Source organism: Theropithecus gelada, chromosome 1 (genome assembly GCF_003255815.1).
Source record: "Theropithecus gelada isolate Dixy chromosome 1, Tgel_1.0, whole genome shotgun sequence".
NCBI classification, from domain to species: Eukaryota; Metazoa; Chordata; class Mammalia; order Primates; family Cercopithecidae; genus Theropithecus; species Theropithecus gelada.
Genome location: NC_037668.1, coordinates 6,031,624 through 6,057,935, shown reverse-complemented (window position 1 = coordinate 6,057,935; position 26,312 = coordinate 6,031,624). Strand labels below are relative to the sequence as shown.

The 26,312-nt window shown below is 39.2% G+C and overlaps 2 protein-coding genes across 6 annotated transcripts in view; both read left to right on the top strand.

Annotated features, from left to right (window-relative positions):
* The window catches only part of PTPN22 (protein tyrosine phosphatase, non-receptor type 22), a 64,440-nt gene extending 44,602 nt beyond the window's left edge, over window positions 1-19,838 (top strand). For 4 of the 5 annotated variants that reach the window (XM_025364100.1, XM_025364108.1, XM_025364128.1 and 1 more), the window contains 5 exons: window positions 1,983-2,063; window positions 2,304-2,419; window positions 6,725-6,755; window positions 14,001-14,078; window positions 18,692-19,838. In XM_025364100.1, the coding sequence (XP_025219885.1) occupies window positions 1,983-2,063; window positions 2,304-2,419; window positions 6,725-6,755; window positions 14,001-14,078; window positions 18,692-18,756 (371 nt within the window). In that variant the 3' untranslated portion in view covers window positions 18,757-19,838. Of the gene's footprint in view, window positions 1-1,982; window positions 2,064-2,303; window positions 2,420-6,724; window positions 6,756-14,000; window positions 14,130-18,691 lie in introns of those variants that run through there. The other variant, XM_025364139.1, reaches the window with a different exon arrangement.
* Window positions 19,839-21,103: 1,265 nt separating this feature from the next.
* Window positions 21,104-26,312, top strand: part of RSBN1 (round spermatid basic protein 1) — a 51,678-nt gene continuing 46,469 nt past the window's right edge. Inside the window, exon 1 of the mRNA XM_025364096.1 lies at window positions 21,104-21,949. Within this exon, the coding sequence (XP_025219881.1) occupies window positions 21,223-21,949 (727 nt within the window). The 5' untranslated portion in view covers window positions 21,104-21,222. The remainder of the gene's footprint in view (window positions 21,950-26,312) is intronic.

The window sequence follows — 26,312 nt, the reverse complement described above, 5'->3', positions numbered from 1 at the left end:
TTTTTTTTTTTTTTTTTTTTTTTTTTTTGAGACGGAGTCTCGCTCTGTAGCCCAGGCTGGAGTGCAGTGGCCGGATCTCAGCTCACTGCAAGCTCCGCCTCCCGGGTTCACGCCATTCTCCTGCCTCAGCCTCCCGAGTAGCTGGGACTACAGGCGCCCGCCACTTCGCCCGGCTAGTTTTTTGTATTTCTTAGTAGAGACGGGGTTTCACCGTGTTAGCCAGGATGGTCTCGATCTCCTGACCTCGTGATCCGCCCGTCTCGGCCTCCCAAAGTGCTGGGATTACAGGCTTGAGCCACCGCGCCCGGCCGGAAGAAAGAACTTTAAATAATTTGTATAGACAGAAAGAAAAAAGGAGGGAACTCCAGCAGCAGGGATCAGCCTAACAATGACTCAAAGGTAGAAATGAGCATGATGTGTATGGAGAAATGGTGAGTAGGCTATTTTTTATTGCAATAGATATTCTAGTTTGTGAAATATAGAAAATAAATTTGGATAAATAAGATGTGAGGCAAGATTCTGAAGGACTTAAAAAAGCCAGTCAGATGAAATACCCAGAATAGACAGATCCATAAAGATAGAAGCAGGTTAGTGATTGCCAGGGGCTGGGAGAAAGAGGAAAATAGGGAGTGATGGCCTTATGGGTGCAGAGTTTCCTTCTAGGGTGATGAAAAATATTCTGGAACTGAACAGTGGTGATGGTTGTACAATACTGTGAATATGCTAAATGTCACTAATGGCAAATCTTATGTGTATTTTACCACATACACCCAAAGTTAGGCAGAGGAATTTAGATTTAATGCAGTAAGTAACAGGCATTATGGGTTCTTTGTCAGGGGAATATTAAGATGAAATGAAAATTTAGGGAAATATTTACTAGAATACTGTTAACGAACAACTTTAGTTTTCAAAATATTCCCTAACAGCAAACTGGAAGATGATGAACTACTTCAGAATAGTTATTAAGTATTTATTAAATGCCTACTGTATGCCAGTTATTTTATTAGGTGCTAGAAATAAGTACTACACTTGTGTACTTATTTCTTACTTCAGCATGTAAGAAATAAGACAATTTATTGATAAGACAAATTCTAAGGACTAAACAAACCCAATGACCAATGACATGTGAACCTCTCGTACTTTACTGCATTTTCATTTTCAAAAGGAATTAATATAATAATACTCAGCACCATACAATGAGATGCTTATGTCAGTAGAATACCATCTGTATCTTTAGAAATTTACATCATGGGAAAATATGTCCATTATTGAAGATCTTCATCATGGAAAATTTCAAACACATTTAAAACCTATCATGATAGCATTATCACACCAATAAAGCTAATAATAATTCCTTAATAGTAACTAATATCCAGACTGTTCAGTTTTCAATTGTCTCAAAAATGTCTTTTTACAGTTGGTTTATTCAAATACGGATTCAAACAAAATCTAAACATTGCATTTGGTTTACATGTTTGTCTTCTTAAATCTGTCTTTTGAAATCTGTAACAGTTCTCCCTTCTTTTTTTGTATTTTCTTTTTAAATATATAACAGTTCTCCTTTCTATGCTTTTCACATCATTTATTTGTTGAAAAGAGTCGGTCATTTTTCTTAAAAGACTGCTTAACATTCTAGATTTGGCTAATTGTATCATGATGGTTTTATTTAACATGTTCCTCTATCCCAAATATTTCATGCAAAATGGTTGTTAGATCTAGAAGCTTGATTATATGTGGCTTCAGTGTCTTTGGGAGAATAGTTCTGAAATGAGCTATATATTTTTGATGAATCATAGGCTCACTGGCTAACGAGGCAGAAAAACAAAGTTCTTGAGGCTCCAGTCATTTTTCAGATAATATTTTATTTGGTGATTTTTGGTTAAGATTCATTGATTAAAAAATTATACGAAGAGAAAAGGGTGTTGACTTATGACTTTTAATTGATGGATTTCTCTGGTTTGTTGTATACTTTCTTATCACAGAACTACATCAAGATCGTTCTTCTCCCCCACCTCCTCTCCCAGAAAGAACTCTAGAGTCCTTCTTTCTTGCCGATGAAGATTGTAAGTGGTAGTACTTTCTCTCAAAAAAATCATAAAAATGAAAATGTTAAAAGATTAACAATAAAGTAGGACCTAAATGAAAAGGTACAAAAATGATTACACAAAAGAAAACATTTTAAAAGCCCGTAACATATAGTCAAAATAATGCCTAAAAAAGCCAAGCTAATAATTTACTATATGTAACATGAAGGCTTAAGAAGGTATGCAATGAAACATGTTTTTCTCCTTTTTTTTTTTAAGGTATGCAGGCCCAATCTATAGAAACATATTCTACTAGCTGTCCTGACACCATGGAAAATTCAACATCTTCAAAACAGACACTGAAGACTCCTGGAAAAAGTTTCACACGGAGTAAGGTAAAGAAGATAAGAGTTTTGGGAAACATGCCAGAAGCTTTCTCTTACTGCAAGTTTCCCCCCTCCCCAGCATTGAGATGGAAAATTAGATTAAATATCTTTACTAAAACTAATTGTTGATATTATAACAATCAAAATTAATAGAAGGAAACCAAAAAGAAGAAAAAATACAACTTAAAGATTCATTTTTCAGAGACAGAGGACCAGAAAAAAATACCTATTGGGTACTATGCTTATTACCTGGGTGACAAAATTATCTGTACAGCAAACCCTTGTGACACACAGTTTACCTATATAACAAACTGGCACACGTACCCGTGAACCTAAAATAAAAATTAAAAAATAAAAATAAAAAGAAATGAAGAAAAAAGAATCCACTTCTCTCTAAGGTTGATTTATAAATGTAAAAGATGCCCAATGAAACTACCAACTTGTTTATTTCTGCAACTATATAAACTGATTTCAAAGTTCATATGGGAGTAGGGGGAAGCAAGAATAGTCAGAAACCTGCAAATAAATAATAAATAAAAATAGTTCAGATAAATGTCTAAAATAATTTTTAAAGATAAAAATAAATAAAAAGAAAAGCAATAAATGAGTCACCTTAGCAGATATTCAAATATGGTAAGTCCCAGCCTTTGGGAGGCCAAGGCGGGCGGATCACTTGAGCTCAGGATTCAAGACTAGCCTGGGCAACATGGCAAAACCCCGTCTCTATCAAAAATACAAAAAATTAGCTGGGCATAGTGGTGTGCGCCTGTGGTCCCGGCTACTCAGGAGGCTGATGTGGGAGGATTGGTTGAGCCTGGAAGGTGGAGGCTGCAGAGACTGCACCACTGCACTCCAGCCTGGGTGACAGAGTGAGATGTCATCTCAAAAATATAAATGTAAAAATAAAATGGCATGCTATTAGTGTATAAAAAGAAACATATACCAGCAGAGTAAAAGGGAAAGTTCTGAAATAGATCCAAATATATGTAGAAATTTAGTATATAATGAAGGTGGTATCTCAAAATCAGGGGATAAAGATGGATGGTTTAATAACTGTTGTTGGATCAAATAGATAACCACCTGAAAAAAACAGGGTCTATTCCTTATATCTATACCAGGATAAATTCTAAATGGCTAAAAGATGAAAATATTAAAAAAAACAAAAACCTAAAAAAAACTTGGAAAGAGTCTTTTATAACCTGGGAGTGTGAATGACCTTTATAACTATGACTCAAAATCCAGAGGCCATAAGAAAAGAGATAGATAAATTCAGCTAAATAAAAGAGAAAATTTATGCATGGCAAAACAATCACCTTAAAAATCTAAAGACAAAGAACAAATTGGAGGAAAAAAAATCTGCAACTGGCACCACAGCCAAAGGGGTTATTACTCTAATATACAAAGAACTGTTAGAAATTCATGGAAAATAACCCCCAAATAAAAATGGGCAAAAATATGGGATCAGATGGTTTGAAGAAAATAAATGAGTGTGGTATGCCCTTTAAACATTTGATATGTTCAATCTCATTCATAATGAAAAAATTATAAATTAAAACCACAATGACATATGGCTTTTCATCTATCAGAATGGTAAATTCCAAAGGTTGATTACATTCTCTGTTAGGAAGACTATGGGGAAATAAGCACACTCAATGTTGTTGGTGAGAATGTCAAGTGGTACAACTTCCTTTTAAAAATTTTTTTTTTTTTTTGAGACGGAGTCTCGCTCTGTCGCCCAGGCTGGAGTGCAGTGGCCGGATCTCAGCTCACTGCAAGCTCCGCCTCCCGGGTTCACGCCATTCTCCTGCCTCAGCCTCCAGAGTAGCTGGGACTACAGGCGCCCGCCACCTCGCCCGGCTAGTTTTTTGTATTTTTTAGTAGAGACGGGGTTTCACCGGGTTAGCCAGGATGGTCTTGATCTCCTGACCTTGTGATCCGCCCGTCTCGGCCTCCCAAAGTGCTGGGATTACAGGCTTGAGCCACCTAAAATTTTTTTTAAAAATTAGAGATGGGGTCTCCCTATGTTGCCAACTTCTGGACTCAAGCAATCCTCCTGCCTTGGCCTCCCAAAATGCTGGGATTACAGGTGTGAGCCACTGTACCCAGCCTGCTACAACTTCTATGAAGGGCAATTTAGAAATATCAAAATTACAAATGCATGTATCCTTTACTCAACAATTTCACTAGAAGTGAAATTTATCCTACAAATATGCTTGCATATACATGAAATAACATGTATACCAAATATTCATTGCAGCATTATCTGTAAGAGCAGATGACTGGAAACAACATAATTAATAGTGTTAATTGTTAGGGGAACTGATTAAATAAATCATAAATCATGTTATATCCATACAAATGGAATATTGTGCAGCTAAAAAAGAATTAGGACTTTCTCAATATATTTATATATAATTTATTAACTTTTACTTAAAAAGAGGAATATGATACATATGTGTATTTATATATTCATAAGTAACTCTGGAAGGATACTAACTATAGAGGATGAAAAACTAACAGTGGTTATCTACAGGAGGAACATTAGAAACTGAGTAGATTGAAGACAAGGATGGGAGCATTTTTACTAGGATTTCCTGACTTGTAAATAAATCATTTATTTTTTAAAAAATAACTAAAAATGTTACAAATTAAGAATTTATTAAATATCTATTCCAAGGGAGAGCACATTTCTGTTCAGTGTTAGGAAAATAGAAAAGTCATAAAGGATAACTATTTGCCCTTGAAAATAGTATAGTTAATCTTCTGGAACAGAACACCTTTGAGGAACATGAAAATTATCAAGAAGAATAAAATGCCATGAAGCAGATTAAAAACATACATGCTGAAGAAATGTGGAGTAAAGAAGAAATTTGGGTAGGTTCCTTGAAGAGATTAATTAGAGACACCACCATAAAAGTGGGGGAAGGAAGTATGGCTAACAGTATGGAAGGGGGCCTTAGTAAATTGAATATAGAATATGACTGGCAAAAATTCTTGGCTAGAATGAAAATGTCTGTGTATCATGGATATATTCAGAAGCCACTGTGGGTTCTGAAATGGTCCTAATAAAGGAGAGAAGTGGGAATTTCATCCCCTCTACCCCTCTGAGTCCCTTCCTTTCCCTTCCCTTCCTCTCTCTCCCTCTCTCTTTCTGTTTCAGACAGGGTCTTGCTCTGTTGCCCACGCTAGAGTACAGTGGCATAAATATGGCTGACTGCAGCCTTGACCTCCTGGGCTCAAGTGATCCTCCTGCATCAGCCTTCCGAGTGGCTGGGAACACAGGTCTGCATCACTATGCCTGGCTTTTTAAAATTTTTGGTAGAGATGGGGTCTCACCATGTTGCCCAGTCTGGTCTTGAACCTCCTGGCCTCAAGGGAACCTCCCACCTGAGCCTCCCAAAGTGCTGGAATTACAGGCATGAGCCACCTTGCCAGCACCCCACCGCTCCCTGTCAATATTCTGATAGCATAATTTAAAAAAACAATTTACTGGCTGGGCGCAGTGGCTCACGCCTGTAATCCCTGCACTTTGGAAGGCCAAGGCAGGTGGATCACGAGACCAGCTTGCCCAATATGGTGAACCCCCGTCTCTACTAAAAATACAAAAAATTAGCCAGGCATGGTGGCACGCACCTGTAGTCCCAGCTACTCAGGAGGCTGAGGCAGAAGAATCGCTTGAACCCGGGAGGCGGAGGTTGCAGTGAGCTGAGATCACACCACTGCACTCCAGCCTGGGCGACAGAGCAAGACTCCATCTCAACAACAACAACAACAAAATTTATTAATCTTTCATAAAAGACATGTTTTCACTCTGTCGCCCAGGCTGGAACGCAGTGGTGGTATCAGAGCTCACTGTAACCTTGAACTCCTGGGATCAAGCGGACCTCCTGCCTCAGCCTCCCCAGTAGCTGCTACCACACTCGGCTAATATTTTTTTTTACTTTTTGTAGAGATACGGGGTCTTGCTATGTTGCCCAAGATGGTCCTGAACTCCTGAGCTCAAACAGCTCCTCCTGCCTTGGCCTCCCAAAGCACCAGGATTACAAGTGTGAGCCACTGCGCTCAGCCTCTGATAATATTATTTCAAAACACATAGTGTGATACTTGCATGGGTGATAAAAATAGCAAGATAAAATCAAGTAGAGGTTGTGCGCTGAATTAAAAATGGCAAGATGGAAAAACAACTTTGTACATTTTCACGGCTATTTTTAAGGAAATTAATTCTTTTCACTTAAGTCTATATTTCTACTTGATTAAAGTATTTCAAATTTCACAGGAAAAAAACTAACATTTTCCTTTTCTTTGCTTTTGTAGAGTTTGAAAATTTTGCGAAACATGAAAAAGAGTAAGTTGGTACTTATGTTTAAAAAGATCATTTTCTCAATATTGTAATTTTTCTTTATATAACCAACCAATCTTGTGAAAAGATTAACAAAATTATTCCTAAACAGAGCCTCCCTAAGGTCCTATGAATCAGAACAATCACCCATAGGCCTCTTTTTTCTTTTGTTTGTTTGTTTGTTTTTGCTAGGCTTCACGATGCTAATATTGGGCAGGGAGTAGGCGATAAGTCTTCTGTTTAATACATAAGAATAATAATTAGTACAATGGCATTTAAAAAAATTTTAAATATATTTTAAAATTTATTTTTAATAGTAGAGATGGGGTTTCACCATATTGCCCAGCTTGGTCTTGAACTCCTGGGCTCAAGTGATCCTCCTGCCTTGGCCTCCCAAAGTGCTGGGATTACAGGTGTAAGCCACTGCACCTGGCCAATGTTTGGTACTTTCTACCCATCCTGAGATGCTGTCATACAACTGGGTTACTTAAAATTTCCAGCAGTCTAACCTCAGATGTATTTTCTTTGAAAATAGTCACAGCAAACCATATTGTGAAACAAATGTGTTGACTTCATGAAATAAGCAAAACATTGACACATTTCCATTTTTACCAAGTATTAGTAGCAATAAAAGTCTGTTGCTTACTATTTTTGCTATATTGTAATGAGAATAAAATCCGTTGAGTCCTGAAACTGTGGAAAATTATCTTAGAAATCTTATTTACAAATAGAAAATATAAAAAACATGGTGATGGCCGGGTGTGGTGGCTCACACCTGCAATCCTAGCACTTTGGGAGGCCAAGGCAGGTGGGTCACCACGTCAGGAGTTCAAGACCAGCCTGGCCAACATAGTGAAACCCCGTCTCTACTAAAAAATACAAAAATTAGCCAGGTATGGTGGCATGTGCCTGTAGTCCCAGCTCCTCGGGAAGCTGAGGCAGGAGAATTGCTTGAACCTGGGAGGTGGAGGTTGCAGTGAGCCAAGATCATGCCACTGCACTCCAGCCTGGGCAACAGAGCAAGACTCTGTCTCAAAAAAAAAAAAAAAAGAGAGAACCATGGTGATATACTTAAAAATTTTTTTGATCCATTTGGTTAATCGGTGAAAGACCAGTTACTTGACATTATACTAGTATTATAGGGAGAGACAAAAAGCACTGAGAAAATCTGATTTCAGGTATAGTCTAAGAAAGAAGGTTTCCTTTTAGGTTTTCATTCTATCTCCCTACCCAAAAGCTCCAGGTTCTTGAGCTAGTTTGATATCATTGCCATCATAGCTGATCTCTGACATGAACTCATGATGGCTGAAGTATAGTTGGAAAATGTACCTTTTCTCCTAAAGAGAGTCAAAAGAGAATTTAAACATTTCAAATGGAAATTATGGTAGGAAACGGGAAATAAAACAGCCAAGTGCAAAGAAATGAGTGACTTAAATGGTCAACTAAAGATTGGTTTGATCAGCCTAACTCAGAAAATAGTTTTCTTTCTCTAGCTCTAACTCTGCCCAGAATATCAAACAAGAAACAGAAACTTCAGGTAGATTTAGGTTGGCACAGCTTTGAAGATATGGTGGAACTTTCAGAGATTGAGTCTTCTTTCTTTTTTTTTTTTAATTTAAAAACCAAGTTCATGTTTTTCTTGTCCCAATAATTATACTATTTATTTATTTATTTGTTACATTTTTAAAATTATACTTTAAGTTCTAGGGTACACGTGCACAACGTGCAGGTTTGTTACATATATATACATGTGCCATGTTGGTGCGCTGCACCCATTAACTCATCATTTACATTAGGTATATCTCCTAATGCTATCCCTCCCCCTACCCCCTCCCCACAATACGACCCAGTGTGTGATGCTCCCCTTCTTGTGTCCAAGTGATTTCATTGTTCAATTCCCATCTATGAGTGAGAACACGCGGTATTTGGTTTTCTGTTCTTGTGATAGTTTGCTGAGAATGATGGTTTCCAGCTGCATCCATGTCCCTACGGAGTCTCGCTCTGTCGCCCAGGCTGGAGTGCAGTGGCCGGATCTCAGCTCACTGCAAGCTCCGCCTCCCGGGTTCACGCCATTCTCCCGCCTCAGCCTCCCGAGTAGCTGGGACCACAGGCGCCCGCCACCTCGCCCGGCTAATTTTTTGTATTTTTTAGTAGAGACGGGGTTTCACCGTGTTAGCCAGCATGGTCTCGATCTCCTGACCTCGTGATCCGCCCATCTCGGCCTCCCAAAGTGCTGGGATTACAGGCTTGAGCCACCGCGCCCGGCCGAACTCATCCTTCTTTATGGCTGCATAGTATTCCATGGTGTATATGTGCCACATTTTCTTAATCCAGTCTGTCACTGATGGGCATTTGGGTTGATTCCAAGTCTTTGCTATTGTGAATAGTGCTGCAATAAACATACGTGTGCATGTGTCTTTATAGCAGCATGACTTATAATCCTTTGGATATATCCCCAGTAATGGGATGGCTGGGTCAAATGGTATTTCTAGTTCTAGATCCTTGAGGAATCGCCACACTGTTTTCCACAATGGTTGAACTAGTTTACAGTCCCACCGACAGTGTAAAAGTGTTCCTATTTCTCCACATCCTCTCCAGCACCTGCTGTTTCCTGATTTTTTAATGATTGCCATTCTAACTGGTGTGATATGGTATCTCATTGTGGTTTAGATCTGCATTTCTCTGATGGCGAGTGATAAGCATTTTTTCATTTGTCGGCTGTATGAATGTCTTCTTTTGAAGTGTCTGTTCATATCCTTTGCACACTTTTTGATGGGGTTGTTTGTTTTTTTCTTGTATATTTGTTTGAGTTCTTTGTAGGTTCTGGATATTAGCCCTTTGTCAGATGAGTAGATTGCAAAAATTTTCTCCCATTCTGTAGGTTGCCTGTTTACTCTGATGGTAGTTTCTTTTGCTGTGCAGAAGCTCTTTAGTTTAATTAGATCCCATTTGTCAATTTTGGCTTTTGCTGCCATTGCTTTTGGTGTTTTAGACATGAAGTCCTTGCCCATGCCTATGTCCTGAATGGTATTACTTAGGTTTTCTTCTAGGGTTTTTATGGTTTTAGGTCTAACATTTAAGTCTCTAATCGATTGAGTCTTATTTCTAAGAGCTCCCAGTTAATTCTCTGGATCTAGGCTGTGCTGTATTTTTCAGTTTCCTTGATCCTCTGGTCTTTTGCCTGTAAATGAAGAACATCTGGCTCCCAAAACTGATCCTGAAGCTTTAGACTGTACTTCATATGTGTCCTCAGCCCCTTCCAGATGGTTCATGATTCTGGAATTCCATGTGTTCTCCTGGTAGCCTGGATCTCCCACTGGTCCGTAAAGCTGGTCCTACTTTTAATGAAATTAGGATTCTTCATCTGTTATTTTAAGCTAGAATCTAAGCCTAGTGTCATTCATTCATTCATTCAATGAGCATTTGTTGAGTGTCTACTATATTTCAGGCATTCTGTAAGGCACTTGGTATATGATGGTGAACAGAACAGATATGGGCTCTGCCTTTGTGGAATGTAAGTTTGGTGAGGGATTCCATCATTAAACAAACAACATTAAACAAAATTTGGTTGACCATATTCACAAATATGTACATAATAACACATGACAAATGCTATGAAGGAAAACAAAAGGGTAACTAGGAGAGGGTAACAAAGGGGATCCACTTTAGAATGAGGAGTCCAAGAAACCCCCCCCCCTTTTTTTCCTGAGACGGAGTCTCACTCTGTCGCCCAGGCTGGAGTGCAGTGGGGCGATCTCGGCTCACTGCAAGCTCCGCCTCCCAGGTTCACGCCATTCTCCTGCCTCAGCCTCCCAAGTAGCTGGGACTACAGGTGCCCGCCACAACGCCCGGCTAATTTTTTGTATTTTTAGTAGAGACGGGGTTTCACCGTGGTCTCGATCTCTGACTTCGTGATCCGCCCGCCTCGGTCTCCCAAAGTGCTGGGATTACAGGCGTGAGCCACCGTTCCCGGCAAACCCACCCCCCCCTTTTTTTTTTAAGATGGAGTCTAGCTCTGTTACCGAGGCTGGAGTGCAATGGCGCGATCTCGACTCACTGTGACCTCCCCCTCCCAGGTTCAAGTGATTCTCCTGCCTCAGCTTCCCGAGTGCTGGGACTACAGGGGTGCGCCACCATGCTCGGCTAATTTTTGTATTTTTAGTAGAGATGGGGTTTCACCGTGTTGGCCAGGATGGTCTTGATCTTCTGACCTCATGATCCACCTACCTCCACCTCCTAAAGTGCTGGGGTTACAGGCATGAGCCACTGCGCCCAGCCCAAGAAACCCTTTTTAAGGAAGTGAAAATTGAACCCGAAACATGAAGGAGCAGCCAGCCAGCCAAAGGGTCCAGAGAAGAGTATTTCAGATAGAGGGAACAAAATCTCTGAGGTATGAGAGTTTGGTGTATTGTAGAAACTCAAAGGGAAGCCATCTTAGTTGCCGGGTAGTAAGTAAAGAGGAGACATGAATAAGGCGAGACTGGAAAGATCAGAGAGGAGCAGTTAGATTCTTATGGGTCATGCATGGTAAGTAGTTTAGTTTATTCTAAGTGTAATGGGAAGCCATAAAAGGGTTTTAGGTAGAGATGTTACATGCTCTGTTTCCTATTTATTTTTATTTTTAAACATGCTTCACAGAAAAGTATAAAACGATCGTGAATGAATTATAGAGTGACAAGAGTGGAAGCTGTCAACTGTGATGCTTGATGCTAACTTTTGGTGGGAAACTTTAATTGCTCAGAAATCCTTTAGTTACAAGTGACAGAAAACCTAACTTAAGCTGACTTAAGCAGAAAAGGGGAATTTACTGGCTTGTAACAATGGTCCAAATGATGTAATCAGAACCTAATCTCTCATTTCACGTCTCTCAGCTTAGTCTCACTCTGTGTTAACTCATTCATAGGCAGGTTTTTATCATGTGAGTTCAGGCTTATGATGGAAAAAAAAATAACTCTTTATTAGTTTTCAAGCCACACTGTGATGACTAGTGCCAACTGGGTCTGATTGTCTTGACTTGGTTCGTCTGCACATCCCTGAACCAATTATTGCCAGTATAGTCAATGTTCTGATTAGGCAGGATAGTGTCATACCCTAATATTTAACACTTATTACATGTGTACACTGTCCAATCAGGAATGAGGTCAGACCTATACATCTGGTGTGACCATGCCAATATACTAACTGAAAATCAGCCTTAGTTATAGGTCATTTCCTTAATCTAAAGGTACAATCAGCTCTACTGGAAGCATGGGAACTGAAAATTGGGGAGGGGTAGTTTCCTAAAGGAAAATTCAAGTTCTATTATTAGAAGTGGGAATGAAGTTTAGGCAGGCAGCATAAATATATCCATAATAGGCCAGGCGCAGTGGCTCACGCCTGTATTCCTAGCACTTTGGGAGGCCGAGGTGGGCAGATTATGAGGTCAGGAGTTTGAGACCAGCCTGGCCAACATGATGAAACCCCGTCTCTACTAAAAATACAAAAAATTTAGCCGAGCATGTTGACATGCACCTGTAGTCCCAGCTACTTGGGAGGCTGAGGCAGGAGAATTGCTTGAATCTGGGAGGCGCTGGTTGTGGTATGCTGAGATCGTGCCAGTGCACTCCAGCCTGGGTGATAGAGTGAGACTCTGTCTCAAAAAAAAAAAAACCAAAAAAAAAAACCCCATGATTTAAAAAATATAACAAAATAGCAGTTTCCTCTGATATATATGTGTGGAATCTGTGCCTCCTTTGTAAACAACCAATATTCTCCTTTGAGACAATTTTGTTTTCTTTCTGAAGGATGTATATAACTTTCAGCTCTATGCAGTATAGAGATTACTGATGTCTCCTGAACTTCCTTACCTTTACTCACTTTCTATTCATGTCTCTATCTTCAGTGCCTAGAGCAATGCTTAGCACATAGTAAGTATTTAAATATGAATAGTATTTTATACTTATACTTTAACTATTTTAATATATTAAGTATAATAATTATGCTTACTATAGTAATATAGTAAGTATAAAATAAATATGTGTTTTAACTGGATCTGATTGAAATTCAGTATGTATTCTAGTGATTCCTACTCAGGTACCTCCTCGAAAAGGAAGGTGTTTCTAGAATCCTAGTATGACGTATGCATGTGCAAAAACACATATGCAGTTCACACAGTGCATTCTGAAAATGTTGAAAACAACAACAAAAATGCTTACCAATATTCTTCCCATTTATATGCAATTTGTTAGAAAGTTATACAAACCTGAAATTATCTTTTTCCGTTGCCAAGATAGAATGTGCAAAATGTGGACAGAGTTTTTAAGGGACTATTTTCAAAACTGCAGAAACTGATACATGAATATATCAATGTAAATATATGACCTATAAGTAACTTATACCTATAAGTAACTAAAATAGCAAAACAAAGCAGCATAACAATGCTTTTGGGAGATTATTGGCCTAAATAATAATCATTATTATCATGTTTTTTTGAGACAGGGTCTTGCTCTGTCACCCAGTCTGGAGTGCAGTGGCGCAGTCTGGGCTCACCGCATCCCTCTGCCTCCCCGGTTGGATCAATTCTTGTTTCTCAGCCTCCCAAGTAGCTGGGATTACAGATGTGCAACACCACGCCTGGCTAATTTTTTCTGTATTTTTAGTAGGGTTTCATCATGTTGGCCTGGCTGGTCTTGAACTCCTGGCCTCAAGTTATCTGCCTGCCTCAGCCTCCCAAAGTACTGGAATTACAGGTGTGAGTCACCGTGCCTGGTTATGGGCCTAAATTAGAAAAAAATCAGGCTGGAAAGTGGAATAAAAAAAGAGATTCCAGCGTAGAGGATTATATAATAAAAATAAGACTTGTCATGGATGAATTATTGTGGAGAACAAATGATGTAAAAATGTACTAAGAGTGGTCAGAGGAAAAAGTTATATGAAGTCCAAAGCCAAAATGTGAATTTCAAAAAAAAAAAAAAAAAAAACCATGCTGATTCATGATATATTGGATCTTATTTCTATGGCAATTACCTTTAGTGTTGGGCTTTACTATACAATCTGTTTGCAAAGAAAAGAAACCTTTTAAGAAAATACCAAAAATACAAATGAGAATATTATAGTGTCAACCCATTTGTAAGCACCTACATTTTGTTAACATTTGACAGTGATATGTTTATTTGGGATTATTAATTACTCTTAACAATTATATGTGATCTGATCAACAGTCATCTGAGTCTGTCTTTAGTCTTTCCCTTATATTTTTTCTTTTAATTCTAGGTATCTGTAATTCTTGCTCACCAAACAAGCCTACAGAATCTGTTCAGTCAAATAACTCCAGCTCATTTCTGAATTTTGGTATGTGTGTCATTTTACTGAAGAGTTAAACAAATTACCTAAATTACTCATTTACAGTATAACAGATACAACTTTAAATATGATTTTAGGTTGCACGTATAGGTCCTTATGTTTATATTCTTTTCCATGCAATTTATCTTTTTATTTTTAACCTTAACTACCTCTTAACATCTCACACAGAACTAAATTATCTAGTATATGTGGAAAATAAAGCTAGGTAACCAAATGATTGTGTTGGCATGTAGTAAATAAATATGACTATCCAAATGAAGAAATTGAGATGCTGTGATATTCCGGTTCATATCTAAAGCAAATTTATGAAAAACATACAAGTATGATAAAAAGAACAGCAGTTGCCACTATTTAGTCTCATATAACTAATTCAATAGTAGGAAATGAAGCACAATTCTGACAGTTTTAAGGTTTGCTTACCCAATTCCTCCTAAGTTAAGCTATAAACTTAAAATGATAATTTTATATTATTCTAAGCATTCTATTATTCTGTGTGATACATATTTATGATACTATTTAAAGTAGTATCAGGTATAATTTTTTGTAAGAAGAATAGCAATTAGTAGTAGGCTATTACTACTAAACATTATTATTAATCAACCCCCTGAAAGAGTGTGAGGCCTCCAGGAGTCCCTGAATCACACTTTGAGAACTGTCGCTTAATGGTATTGTTCTTACTTACACAATCAAAATTAGGTTGCTGCCACATCCAGACTGTAAGTGGCAAGAAAAGAGGAAAAAGTGGAGGTGTGGCCTCCTCTTCTTACTCTACAAAGGCACTGGCCCGGAAATGGCCAGATCATATCAGCTCATATTCCCTTGAAGAGAACTCAGACATGTGCTATAATTAAACTGCAAAAGAGACTGGGAAATGTAATATTGCTGGGCAGACAGAAAAAATTGCCTACATACAATTCTATTTGAGGAAGAAGCAAAGAGGATATTGGTGGATGGGGAGCAATATCTGCCACACCTAAGTTATAGTCCCTGTGTCATCTTCACAAAATGTTTAACTAAAATCTCTGGATCTGTCTTTTTTGCCATAAAATTTTGTTTGGATTTCATTAACTCTAAGGTTTAAAAAGTTATAATTTAGGCTGGGAGGGGTGATTCACACCTGTAATCCCAGCACTTTGGGAGGGCGAGGCGGGTGGATCATGAGGACAGGAGATCGTGACCATCTTGGCCAACATGGTGAAACTCTGTCTCTACTAAAAATACAAAAATTAGCAGGGCAAGGTAGCACATGCCTGTAATCCCAGCTACTTGGGAGGCAGAGGCAGGAGAATTGCTTGAACCAGGGAGTCGGAGGTTGCAGTGAGCTGAGATCGCGCCACTGCACTCCATGCTGGCGACAGAATGAGACTCCATCTCAATAAAAAAAAAAAGTTATAATTTAAAAAATAAGTTATGATTTACACGAAATCACTTAGCTAAAACATTCACATAGAATATTGTAAAAACTACGAAAAAAGCAAGCCAGGCATGGTGGTTCATGCCTATAATCCCAGCACTTTGGGAGGTTGAGGTGAGGGTCCCTTGAGCCCAGGAGTTGAAGACCAGTCTGGGTAACACAGTGAGACAATCTCATTAAAAAAAAAAAAAAAAAAAAAAAAGGAAAAAAGAAAAAGAAAAAAGCTCCCTACTTTGCCCGGAACATAAATGTTCTCTGCTTCCTTCTTTACTCTAAATCAGTGATACAACTTGAGTAACTCTAGGCCTACCTAGCTTAACAACAGTCTATATAATCTAATATGAGGATAAAATATTAGAGAGCTGCCTCCATGCTGCTTCCTCTCAAATATGCCTAGATTTGAACATTTTACCTACTTAAAAAGCAGCACTTTCATGCCTGTAATTCTAGCACTTTGGGAGGCTGAGGAGGGAGGATTGCTTGGGGCCAGGAGTTTGAGACCAGTCTAAGCAACACAGTGAGACTCTGTCTCTACAATTTTTTTTTTAAACTAGCCAGGCATGGTGGCATGTGCCTGTAGTCCCAGCTACTCAGGAGGCTGAGGTGGGAGGGTCACTTGAGCCCTGAAGGTTGAGGCTGCAGTGAGCCATGATCACGCCACTGCACTCTAGCCTGGGTGACAGTGCAAGACCCTGTCTTGGAAAAAAAACCCCAAAACATCAGCACTTACTTTTTTAAGGCAATATCAATTTAAGTGCATGTTACTCAAAAAAGTACTTAAATCGGAATGAAAAAAATTTGTGATTCAGGTTTATTTTCCCTGAATTGGCCCACATGCAAAAAAAGGTAGCTCGAAACTGTTTTAAACTACTGAGAATTGACCAGAGAAAGAGATTGAATATAGGTATTCCTAAAATTTTAGGTACTCAGTACTAATATATATCCATATCTCTATTCCTAGTCCACTTGGGTTACAATCAAGTGATCTGTACTGACAAGATGATTCTGACTATTGTGTGTGAAACATTTTAACCAAAAGTATTCCTTCCATCTTCTTTCTTACCACTGGGAAGAGTAAAATGTACATCAACTAGGCTGTGCGTCCCCTCCACCAATTTTTTTTAATCACCACCATTAGGAAATTTGAATGTGCTTTTTTTTCTTGAATCTTCTTTCCCCTTCCCTACTCTTCTTCTCTTCCAGTTCTGGCATAGTTTTCTAGGTTGGAAATTTTCTTTTTCTTTTCTTTTTTTTTTTTTTAAATGAGATGGAGTCTCACTCTATCACCCAGGCTGGAGTGCAGTGGCACGATATCAGCTCACTGCAACCTTGGCCTCCTGGGTTCAAGCGATTCTTCTGCCTCAGCCTTCCGAGTAGCTGGCATTACAGGCACTCGTCACCATGCCCAGCTAATTTTTGTATTTTTAGTAGAGACAAGGTTTCACCATGTTGGCCAGGCTAGTCTTGAACTCCTGCCCTCACGTGATCCACTCACCTTGGCCTCCCAAAGTGCTGGGATTACAGGTGTGAGCCACCATGCCTGGCTTCTGAGTTGAAATTTAAGCAACATTTGAGTAGTTACCATGTGCTTGAATTCCTGGCCTCAAGCTGTCTTCTATACTCACCTCCAAAAGTGCTGGGAATATAGGTGTGAGCCAACATGACTGGCCTGAGCAACATTTGAGTACTTACTATGTGCCAGGCATTGTGCTGGATGCTGTGTGTTTTTGTTTTTGTAATTCTTTTTTTTTTCTTTCTTTCCCTCTGCAGCCTTGACCTCCCTGAGCTCAAATGATTTGCCCACCTCAGCCTCCTGAGTATCTGGGACCAGAGGTGCAAGCCACCATGCCCAGCTAATTTCTTTTTGTATTGTTTTGTAGAGACAGGGTTTCACTATGTTGCCCAGGCTGGTCTTGAACTCCTGGGCTCAAGCAATCCACCTGCCTTGGCCTCCAAACCTGTGGGATTACTCAAAGGCATGAGCCACTGCACCTCATCCCATTCGCTTTTTACACAAATATCTCATTTGATCTTTACATCAGTTTTTTAAGGTAGACAGTACAACTTGTATAATGATGAAATTAAAGGTTTAGGAATATCTTTGAGTTTTCCATTTTATTATTCCTCTATACTTCGAACCTTTCATTTCTCACTGTAAGTTTCTAAAGTTGCTAAGTGTAAGATAACTGAAAAATACACTGCCATTAGGCCTGGCTTAGTGGCTCACACCTGTAATCCTAGCACTTTGGGAGGCCAAGATGGTCAGGAGTTTGAGACCAGCCTGGCCAACAGGGTGAAACCCCATCTCTACTAAAAATACAAAAATTACGCAGGCATGTTGGCTGGCACCTGTAATTCCGGCTACTTGGGAGGCTGAGGCAGGAGAATCGCTTGAACCCAGGAGGCGGAGGTTGCAGTGAGCCGAGATCGTGCCACTGCACTCCAACGTGGGCAACAGAGCAAGACTCCGTCTCAAACAAAAAACAAACAAACAAAAAGACATTACCATCAAAGAAAAGTCATAAAGTCATATGTTGCTGAAATGATAAAGAACCAACATCATCAACCTGCATACCTTTTGAAAACATCCAGAAATAGCCTTCATTAGTTGTGAAAAATTTTCTCATCCTCCTTTTTTGGGGTAGGGTAGGGGGAACAAGTTTGAAGAAGAAAGATAAATAATAATGATTACTTACCTACTTCGTTTTTCAGAATTGTTTATTTTTTTCTAAGCTTTTCAAACATAATCTCTTAGTAAATTGAAGGATTTCTGGACTGACATAGAAGTATATCTAGATGTAATACAATAATATTATAAGTAACGGTGCTATATTTTTGTGAAATTAAAATTTCCCAGCTTCATTTAATGGGAAGGAGTGGATGACAAAAAGTCATAGATAAATGATATTATATACTAAATTATCAAAGGCTATATATAACCAGGGTCCTACATTCTATTATTACCATTATTAAATTTGTAAATGCTCTTCAAAGTGTTATTAGTATTCTGTTATCATTTGAACTTTATATTACTATAATCCCTTTATAATCGATTACTAAATTTGTCAAGATGCTGCCTAAACTTAAAAAAAAAGACCATGTATTTGCATATATTATACTCTAAAATCCAAGTATTCATTTCTATACTTAAAACATCTTTTTCATTCAACTTCATTTTTGTTCCCAGGTTTTGCAAACCGTTTTTCAAAACCCAAAGGACCAAGGAATCCACCACCAACTTGGAATATCTAATAAAACTCCAGATTTATAAGCATATGGGCTGCAAGTACACCTGCAAATAAAACTACTGGAATACTGCTAGCTAAAATAAGTGCTCTATATGCATAATATCAAATATGAAGATATGCTAATGTGTTAATAGCTTTTAAAAGAAAAGCAAAATGTAAGTTTTGCATTTTCATATCATTTACATTGAGTTGAAAACTGCAAATAAAAGTTTGTCACTTGAGCTTATGTAGAGAATGCTATATGAGAAACACTTTTAGAATGGATTTTTCATTTTTGCCAGTTATTTTTATTTTCTTTTACTTTTTTACATAAATGTAAACTTCAAAAGGTTTGTAAGATTTGGATCTCAACTAATTTCTACATTACCAGAATGTACTATAAAAAGTTAAAAAAAGAACTTACCTTGTGGGTTGCAATACAAATTGCTCTTGACAATGACTATTCCCTAAGTTATTTTTGCCTAAATGAAGTATACCTTGTAAATCTTCCCGAATATTGTGGAAAACTGGAATATTAAGAAAATGAGAAATTATATTTACAAAAATAAAATGTGCAAATAATGACAATTATTTGAATATAACAACAAAGGAGTTCAACTGCATTACTGATAAGTTTTAATCAAAGTCATTAAATTACCAATTCTAGAAAAGTAATCAATGAAATATAATAGCTATCTTTTGGTAGCAAAAGATACAAATTGTGTATGTTTATACAGGATCTTTCAGATCATGTGCAATTTTTATCTGACCATCAGAAATACTAGTTTAAAATGAATTTCTATATGAATATGGATCTGCCATAAGAAAATCTATTTCAACTCTAATTTTATGTAGTGAATAAATTGGTGGGTAATTGTGTTTTACAAAGAATCCACCTGACTTCCCCTAATGCATTAAAAATATTTTTATTTAAATAACTTTATTTATAACTTTTGGAAACACGTAGTATTGTTTAAACATCATTTGTTCTTCAGTATTTTTCATTCAGAAGCCCAATAGGGCAAACTGAATGAAATATTATTAGCTGTCTGTTGTAGTACAATGTATCCAATAGATAATCAATAAACTTTTTTGTTTTTAAACTGACTTCATTGCAGTAGTGTTTAGGTAATACTTCTCCAGAAACTAGTGAAATCAAACCACAGTAATTTTATCTGCTGAGTATATATATCATTGTAATCAATTACTTCCAAATGTCTTTAACAAGAAACAAATATATTAAAAGAATCCTAGGTAACTATGAGTCACCTAGGGCGCCATGAGTGCACCTGTAGACCCAGCTACTCAGTCCTTGAGCCCAGGAGTTGGAGGCCAGCTTGGTCAATAGAGCAAGACCTTGTCTCTCTCTCTCTCCTTTTTTTTAAGAGTCAGGGTCTGGATCTGTCACCCAGGCCAGAGTGCAGTGGCGCGACCACTCCTCCCACCTTAGCGTCCCGAGTAGCTGGGACTACAGGCGCGTGCCACAACACCCAGATAATTAAAAAAATATTTTTGTAGGGACAGAGTCTCACTGTTACCCAGGCTGATCTCGAACTCCTGGCCTCACGCGATCCTCCTGCCTCGGCCTAAGCTCTGGGATTGCCGGCCTAAGACACAGAGCCCCGCCCCGCCCGTCTCTAAATAAATACCTAAAAAAAGAACCCCAGGTAAAAGCTAAAGCGAGGATGAAATTCTAAATGAATTTCTGAGCAGCAGCTATCCGTAGTGAACAGTGACGATTTGTGGTGTGTTCTCTGGTAGGCACACTTTTCAAATTTATGCAACCTTATCCTTAAGATTTGAAAAAAAAAAACTTACAAAAAATTTTAAACATGGTTTTCCATCTACAATTTTTCTTAACTGTAGGGATATATTAAAAATAAATGCTAGACTCTTCCAGGCATTAGCGGGGATGTGGCCCGATGGCAAGGAGGTGCCGCCCCCACCAGGACCCCAAGCAGTTCTCGGATCTGACTTCGTAGGCCTGTAGTTGTAACCATAGCAATGCCCCAGATGCTTGAAAACATTTCTGAATTGCGGCCCTATCATATTTTTACAGCAAAACCACCCTTATTTTACATATTACTAAATCTTCTTTTCACCTTCATTTCATCCCTCGTAAAAGTTTAAAGGATGAAGATTTTTTTACCTGACAAAGGTTATGAGAGAAATATTAAATTTAAAAGTCACTGTGGAGACCACCTCCTCCGTGTAAACGAGGAAGGGTCATAGGAAGATGCTAATGGGAACGCGCCGCCAGACTCTAAAAGCCATTAACATTGTTTCGGCCGTTAGGGCGGTTGGCGGCAACTCACCGCCCAGCGGCGGTTGCGTCGCAGCCAGAAGCGTGACTCCGCGCACGCTCCCTTTCCGCTCCTCCACTCAGAGCCGGGGACGCGGCGCGGGGCCCGGCGGAACTACAGCTCCCATCATGCTTTGCGCGGCGCACGGTGCTTTACAATAGAGCTCGGTTGGAGAGGCCTGCGGAGAAATGCTGGGAACGGCCGCTTCCGGCATGTTCATCTCTGGACGAAGAACAGCCGACAAGTGGAGGGCGGAGGAGAGACTCCAATGCCCAGCGGGCAGTGCGCGGGCGGCGCTTGCGCGATGCGCGGACGGGGGGGCGGTCGGGCCATTTAAATGTGTGTTTGTGGGTGAAATGGCTGCGCAGGTCGGAGCGGTGCGCGTAGTACGGGCGGTGGCGGCGCAGGAGGAGCCGGACAAAGAGGGGAAGGAGAAACCTCCTGCTGGGGTCTCCCCGCGGGGAGTGAAACGGCAGCGCCGATCTAGCAGTGGGGGGTCTCAGGAGAAGCGGGGACGGCCGAGCCAGGAGCCCCCTCTCGCTCCCCCTCACCGGCGGCGTCGCAGCCGCCAACATCCTGGGCCGCTGCCGCCAACGAATGCAGCCCCAACTGTCCCAGGCCCTGTTGAGCCTCTTCTCCTGCCGCCTCCGCCGCCACCTTCGCTGGCACCCGCCGGGCCCGCTGTCGCTGCCCCTCTCCCGGCCCCAAGCACCTCGGCCCTCTTCACCTTCTCGCCTCTGACGGTGAGCGCGGCCGGGCCCAAGCATAAGGGCCACAAGGAGCGGCACAAGCACCATCACCACCGCGGCTCCGATGGTGACCCCAGCTCCTGCGGAACCGATCTCAAGCACAAGGACAAGCAGGAAAACGGCGAGAGGACTGGAGGGGTGCCTCTGATCAAAGCCCCCAAGAGAGGTGAGAGCAGGCAAACTGCCCGACTTGGGTTCTAGGTCTCTCTCAGTTCCGATATCCTGCATCTTTAGGACTGAAAGACGCCAAACCCCTGCTTACCTTCTGCTGCTCTACTTCCCTAAGCTCACTGGGGTGGACCCTGGATTTCAGATCGTTGACACGGTTTGATCTAACTACTTGAGGCTTCTCGCTCCGAGGCCGAGCTGTCAGTTACTAATCCCTTTGCCAGTCCCCCGGAACCTCAGCATTTGTTTTCAAATTCTGCAGGGTTTCCGCGCCGCGTTAGATTAGTAGGTGGGGTACTAAAAAATGCCTTTCCAAAGAAAAGACATGTTGCTAAAATCCCTTCTCCTTGTTTTGCTTGCTGGAAAGCTTTAGTATCCGCTCTCCCTTGCGCCAGAATAGTCAGGAGTATGGTTCCAGTCTTTCAGAAGGGAATTCATATAAAGGTTACACGACTCACTGGTTGACTTAGCTTCTGCAAGATAAAATATCACACGCAATTAATCTTGGTTTTTTTTAATCTAGAGATAAAAATCATTTTAAAGTTTTCATATTATCCATTTAAATTCTTAGAATAGTCGTGTGGAAGTTTTCTCTACCCTTTGATACTAGGAAATAGGACCAACAGTGCCTCTGAAAAGTGGGAATTTGTGCAGTAGATAGTAGAGGCTGGAATTCCAGTTGCATTTGATTCTGTCTAGCACAATTTGTGAATCTGTTAATTCCAATAGCCCTCAAGAATATTTAACTAGAAAATGTCAGAGTATCCAATTAATTGTGGGTTCTAGAAAAATTAGATTGGCCAAAACTGATGTCTTCCTGTTCCCAAGTACCTGTAGCATTTATTTATATTCTTTGTGGAACAAATATGATGCTTTTGATTATGCCATATGTTTGTACTTTATATATTATTTTATATAATTTGCTAGTTGTTTTTCCTCAGGGAGATTTAAAATACTTCTTTGTTTCTTAGTACTGGGCCAGTTAGGTTATTACGTGTTAATTAACCGATCTTTCAACCTAAAGTTTTGTGAGTCTTGCATTCTTTCCACGTATTGGGTCTTAAGGCTAATCATTTTTTTTGGTGGTGCTATTTCCAAATAGTGTAGTTCATTGCAAATAATTGGTCAATAAGTATTTATTGAATAGCATTAAATTTTTATTCATTTGGTGGCATCCAAATCTTATCCTTGGCAGTAGAACTTGTGGCAAGATGACAGAATTGCCAGTTTTCACCACCAATATGCAATGATCTTGCTCTCTTTTTATTTTTACCTTTATTCCCTACTTTCTCATTTCGTGTGTGTGTGTGTGTGTGTGCGTGTGTGTGTTTTAACTGTACAGAACTAGAGGGAATCAGTGATCCTCTGGCTTAAATATGTATTGTAGAAAAGGAAACTGAGGCCCAAAGTAGTAAAGAGGCCTGCTTAATCAAATCACAGTTAATTCGCACCAAGTGCAAAAAATTTAAATATTTTTTAAAAAGATGAATTATTGACATAACAGGGAGTAGAAACCAGACTCCTGAATCCTGCTTCGAGCTTCATCTCCAGGCCTCATGATGTTGCTTTCTCTTCCTGCTATTCATTTTTTCCACTCCTTTGTTTACCTTTTCCCTGTGCTTTGACATTACAGTGGCTTTATATCATCAAGGATCCCTGACCTGGCCCTGTTTTATGGGAGATAGTGGCAATAGCATGTGTAATAATTCACAATCTGCTTCTCTGAAGATTACACAGGCCCCACGTTCTTTAAAAAACACGCTTCTGACCCAATGCTGACTGATAGAACTTTCTCAGATGATGGAAATTTTCTGTATTTGTGCTGACCAATATGGTAGCCATATGTGGTTCCTGAACAGACTTGAAATGTGGCATGATTGAGGAACTGAAATTTTGATCTTATTTAATTCTAATTAATTTATAATTAGTCACATATGGCTAGTGGCTACCACATTGGACAACACCACTCTAAATATCTGTAGTTTGCCAATATGTGAAGAAGAGAAGTGGGTTAAGATAAGTCCATTTAAACATTTTAACTTTTGACTGAGAGATTGTTGGATCATATACCCAAACTATATTTTGGGTGAAAAAGAGTTTTTTGGTCAAATACATTTGAGAAAAACTGTATACTGTAGCCTTCTACATGTGTAATATGAACTGGCAAACTGGCATTTTAAAAGTTTTGAAAACCCTACAGAAAATAAACTGATTTAACTTTGTTTAATCCAGGGTTTTGCACATAGTTGGACTGATACCTTTCTTGTCCTGTGAACATGTTTGTTGTTACAGTGGTATGCAGGAGGCATGCCTCTGGTATTAATCTGAGTTTAAATCATGACTCTCTTACTGTGTGAACCTGAACAAATTGCTTTACCCTCTCTCAACCGCACTTTTCCTGTCTGTGAAATGGGATTGTGGTATTTCATTTATAAGGACCTTGTATGGATTAAATAGGGCATTGTGTCAAAGTACTTACAACAGTGCCTGGCTCATGGTAGGCACTTAGTTAAAACTGGCCTTTATTATTTTATTATGCATGGTCCTTAAAACAACTCTAAGATTAATAAGGAGAGTGGGCAGATTCTTGTTACTTGCAAAGCTGTGTCTTTCCTTCGCTTAACCTCAGATTTTTGGAAACTATTTTAACTTTTTTTTTTTTAGATAATTAATGATTGACAGGAAATTGCAAACATACTCGAGTTCTTACCTTTTACCGGTTTCCCTCAGTAGCTACATCTTACGTAACTATTGTATAATGCCAACACCAGGAAATTGACATTGGAACAATGTATATGTAGTTATATGCTATTTTATCATATGTAGATTAGTGTAACCACCACTACAATCAAGATACAGAACTATTCCACCACCACAAACCCTTTACAAACTTTGGCACTCCCTCTATCCATCTATCGTCCCTGTCCCCTGGCAACCACTAACCTGTTTTTCATCTCTGTAATTTTGTCATTTTGAGACTATTATATAAGTTGAATCATACAGTATGTAATCTTTGGAGATTGCCCTTTTTCACTCAGCATGATGTCCCTGAGATCCATCCCTCTTTTTCATTGATGAATAGTGTTCCATGCTGTGGATGTACCATGGTTCACCTATTGAATCATTCCCCTATAAGAAAGGACATTTTGATTATTTCTAGTTTTGAGCTATTATAGATAAAGCTCCTATGAAAATTGATGTTCAGGTTTTTGTGTGCATGTAACTTTTCATTTCTTTGGTCGTATGGCAAATACAGTTAGCCCTTTGTATCCATGGGTTCCACATCCCTGGATTCAGCCAACCTGGGATTGAAAATATTTAAAAAAAAATTGTCTGTACTGGACTTGTACAGATTTTTTTTTTCTTGTCACTGTTCCCTAAACAATACAGTATAACAATTATTTATATAGCATTTACATTGTATTAGGTATAAATAACCTGGAGATGATTTAAAATACAGGGGAGGATGTGCATAGGTTATAAGCAATTATTATGCCATTTTATATGAAGGACTTGATCATCTTAGATTTTGGTGCCCTGGGAGGCTCTGGAACCAATCCTCCGTGGATACCAAGGATGACTGTATATGTTTATTTATTTTGTTTGTTTTTTAAGATATTGCCAAATTATTTTCTGGAGTGTCTGTACCATTTTACATTCCTGTCAGCGATGTAAGAGAAATCCAGTTTCTCCACATTCTTGCCAGTATCTGGTATTGTCACTATTTTTAGCAATTTTAATAGATGTGTAGTGATATATCATCATGATCTTAATTTGCATTTCCCAAATGGCTAGTGATATTACACATCTTTTCATATCATAATTTGCCATCTATATATCCTGGTCAGTAAAATGTCTCTTTATACCTTTTGCCTATTTTCTAATTGAATTGTGTGTGTGTGTATGTATGTGTGTGTGTGTGTGTATATATATATATATATATATTTTTTTTTTTTTTTTTTTTTTGAGACAGAGTTTTGCTCTTGTTGCCCAGGCTGGAGAGCAATGGCAATCTTGGCTCACTGCAACCTCTGCCGCCTGGGTTCAAGTGATTCTCCTGCCTCAGCCTCCTGAGTCGCTGGGATTACAGGTGCCCGCCACTACGCCCAGCTACTTTTTTATATTTTTAGTAGAAACGGGGTTTCATTGTGTTGGCCAGGCTGGTCTTGAACTCCAGACCTCAGGCGATCCACTCGCCTCAGCCTCCCAAAGTGCTGGGATTACAGGTGTGAGCCACTGCGCCTGGCCCTTGAATTGTATATTTTTTATTGTTGGGTTTTGATAATTTTTTGCAGATAACAGGTGCAGCTTCTTTGTATGTTTTGCACATATTTTCTCCCAGTCTGTTGCTTGTCTTTCCC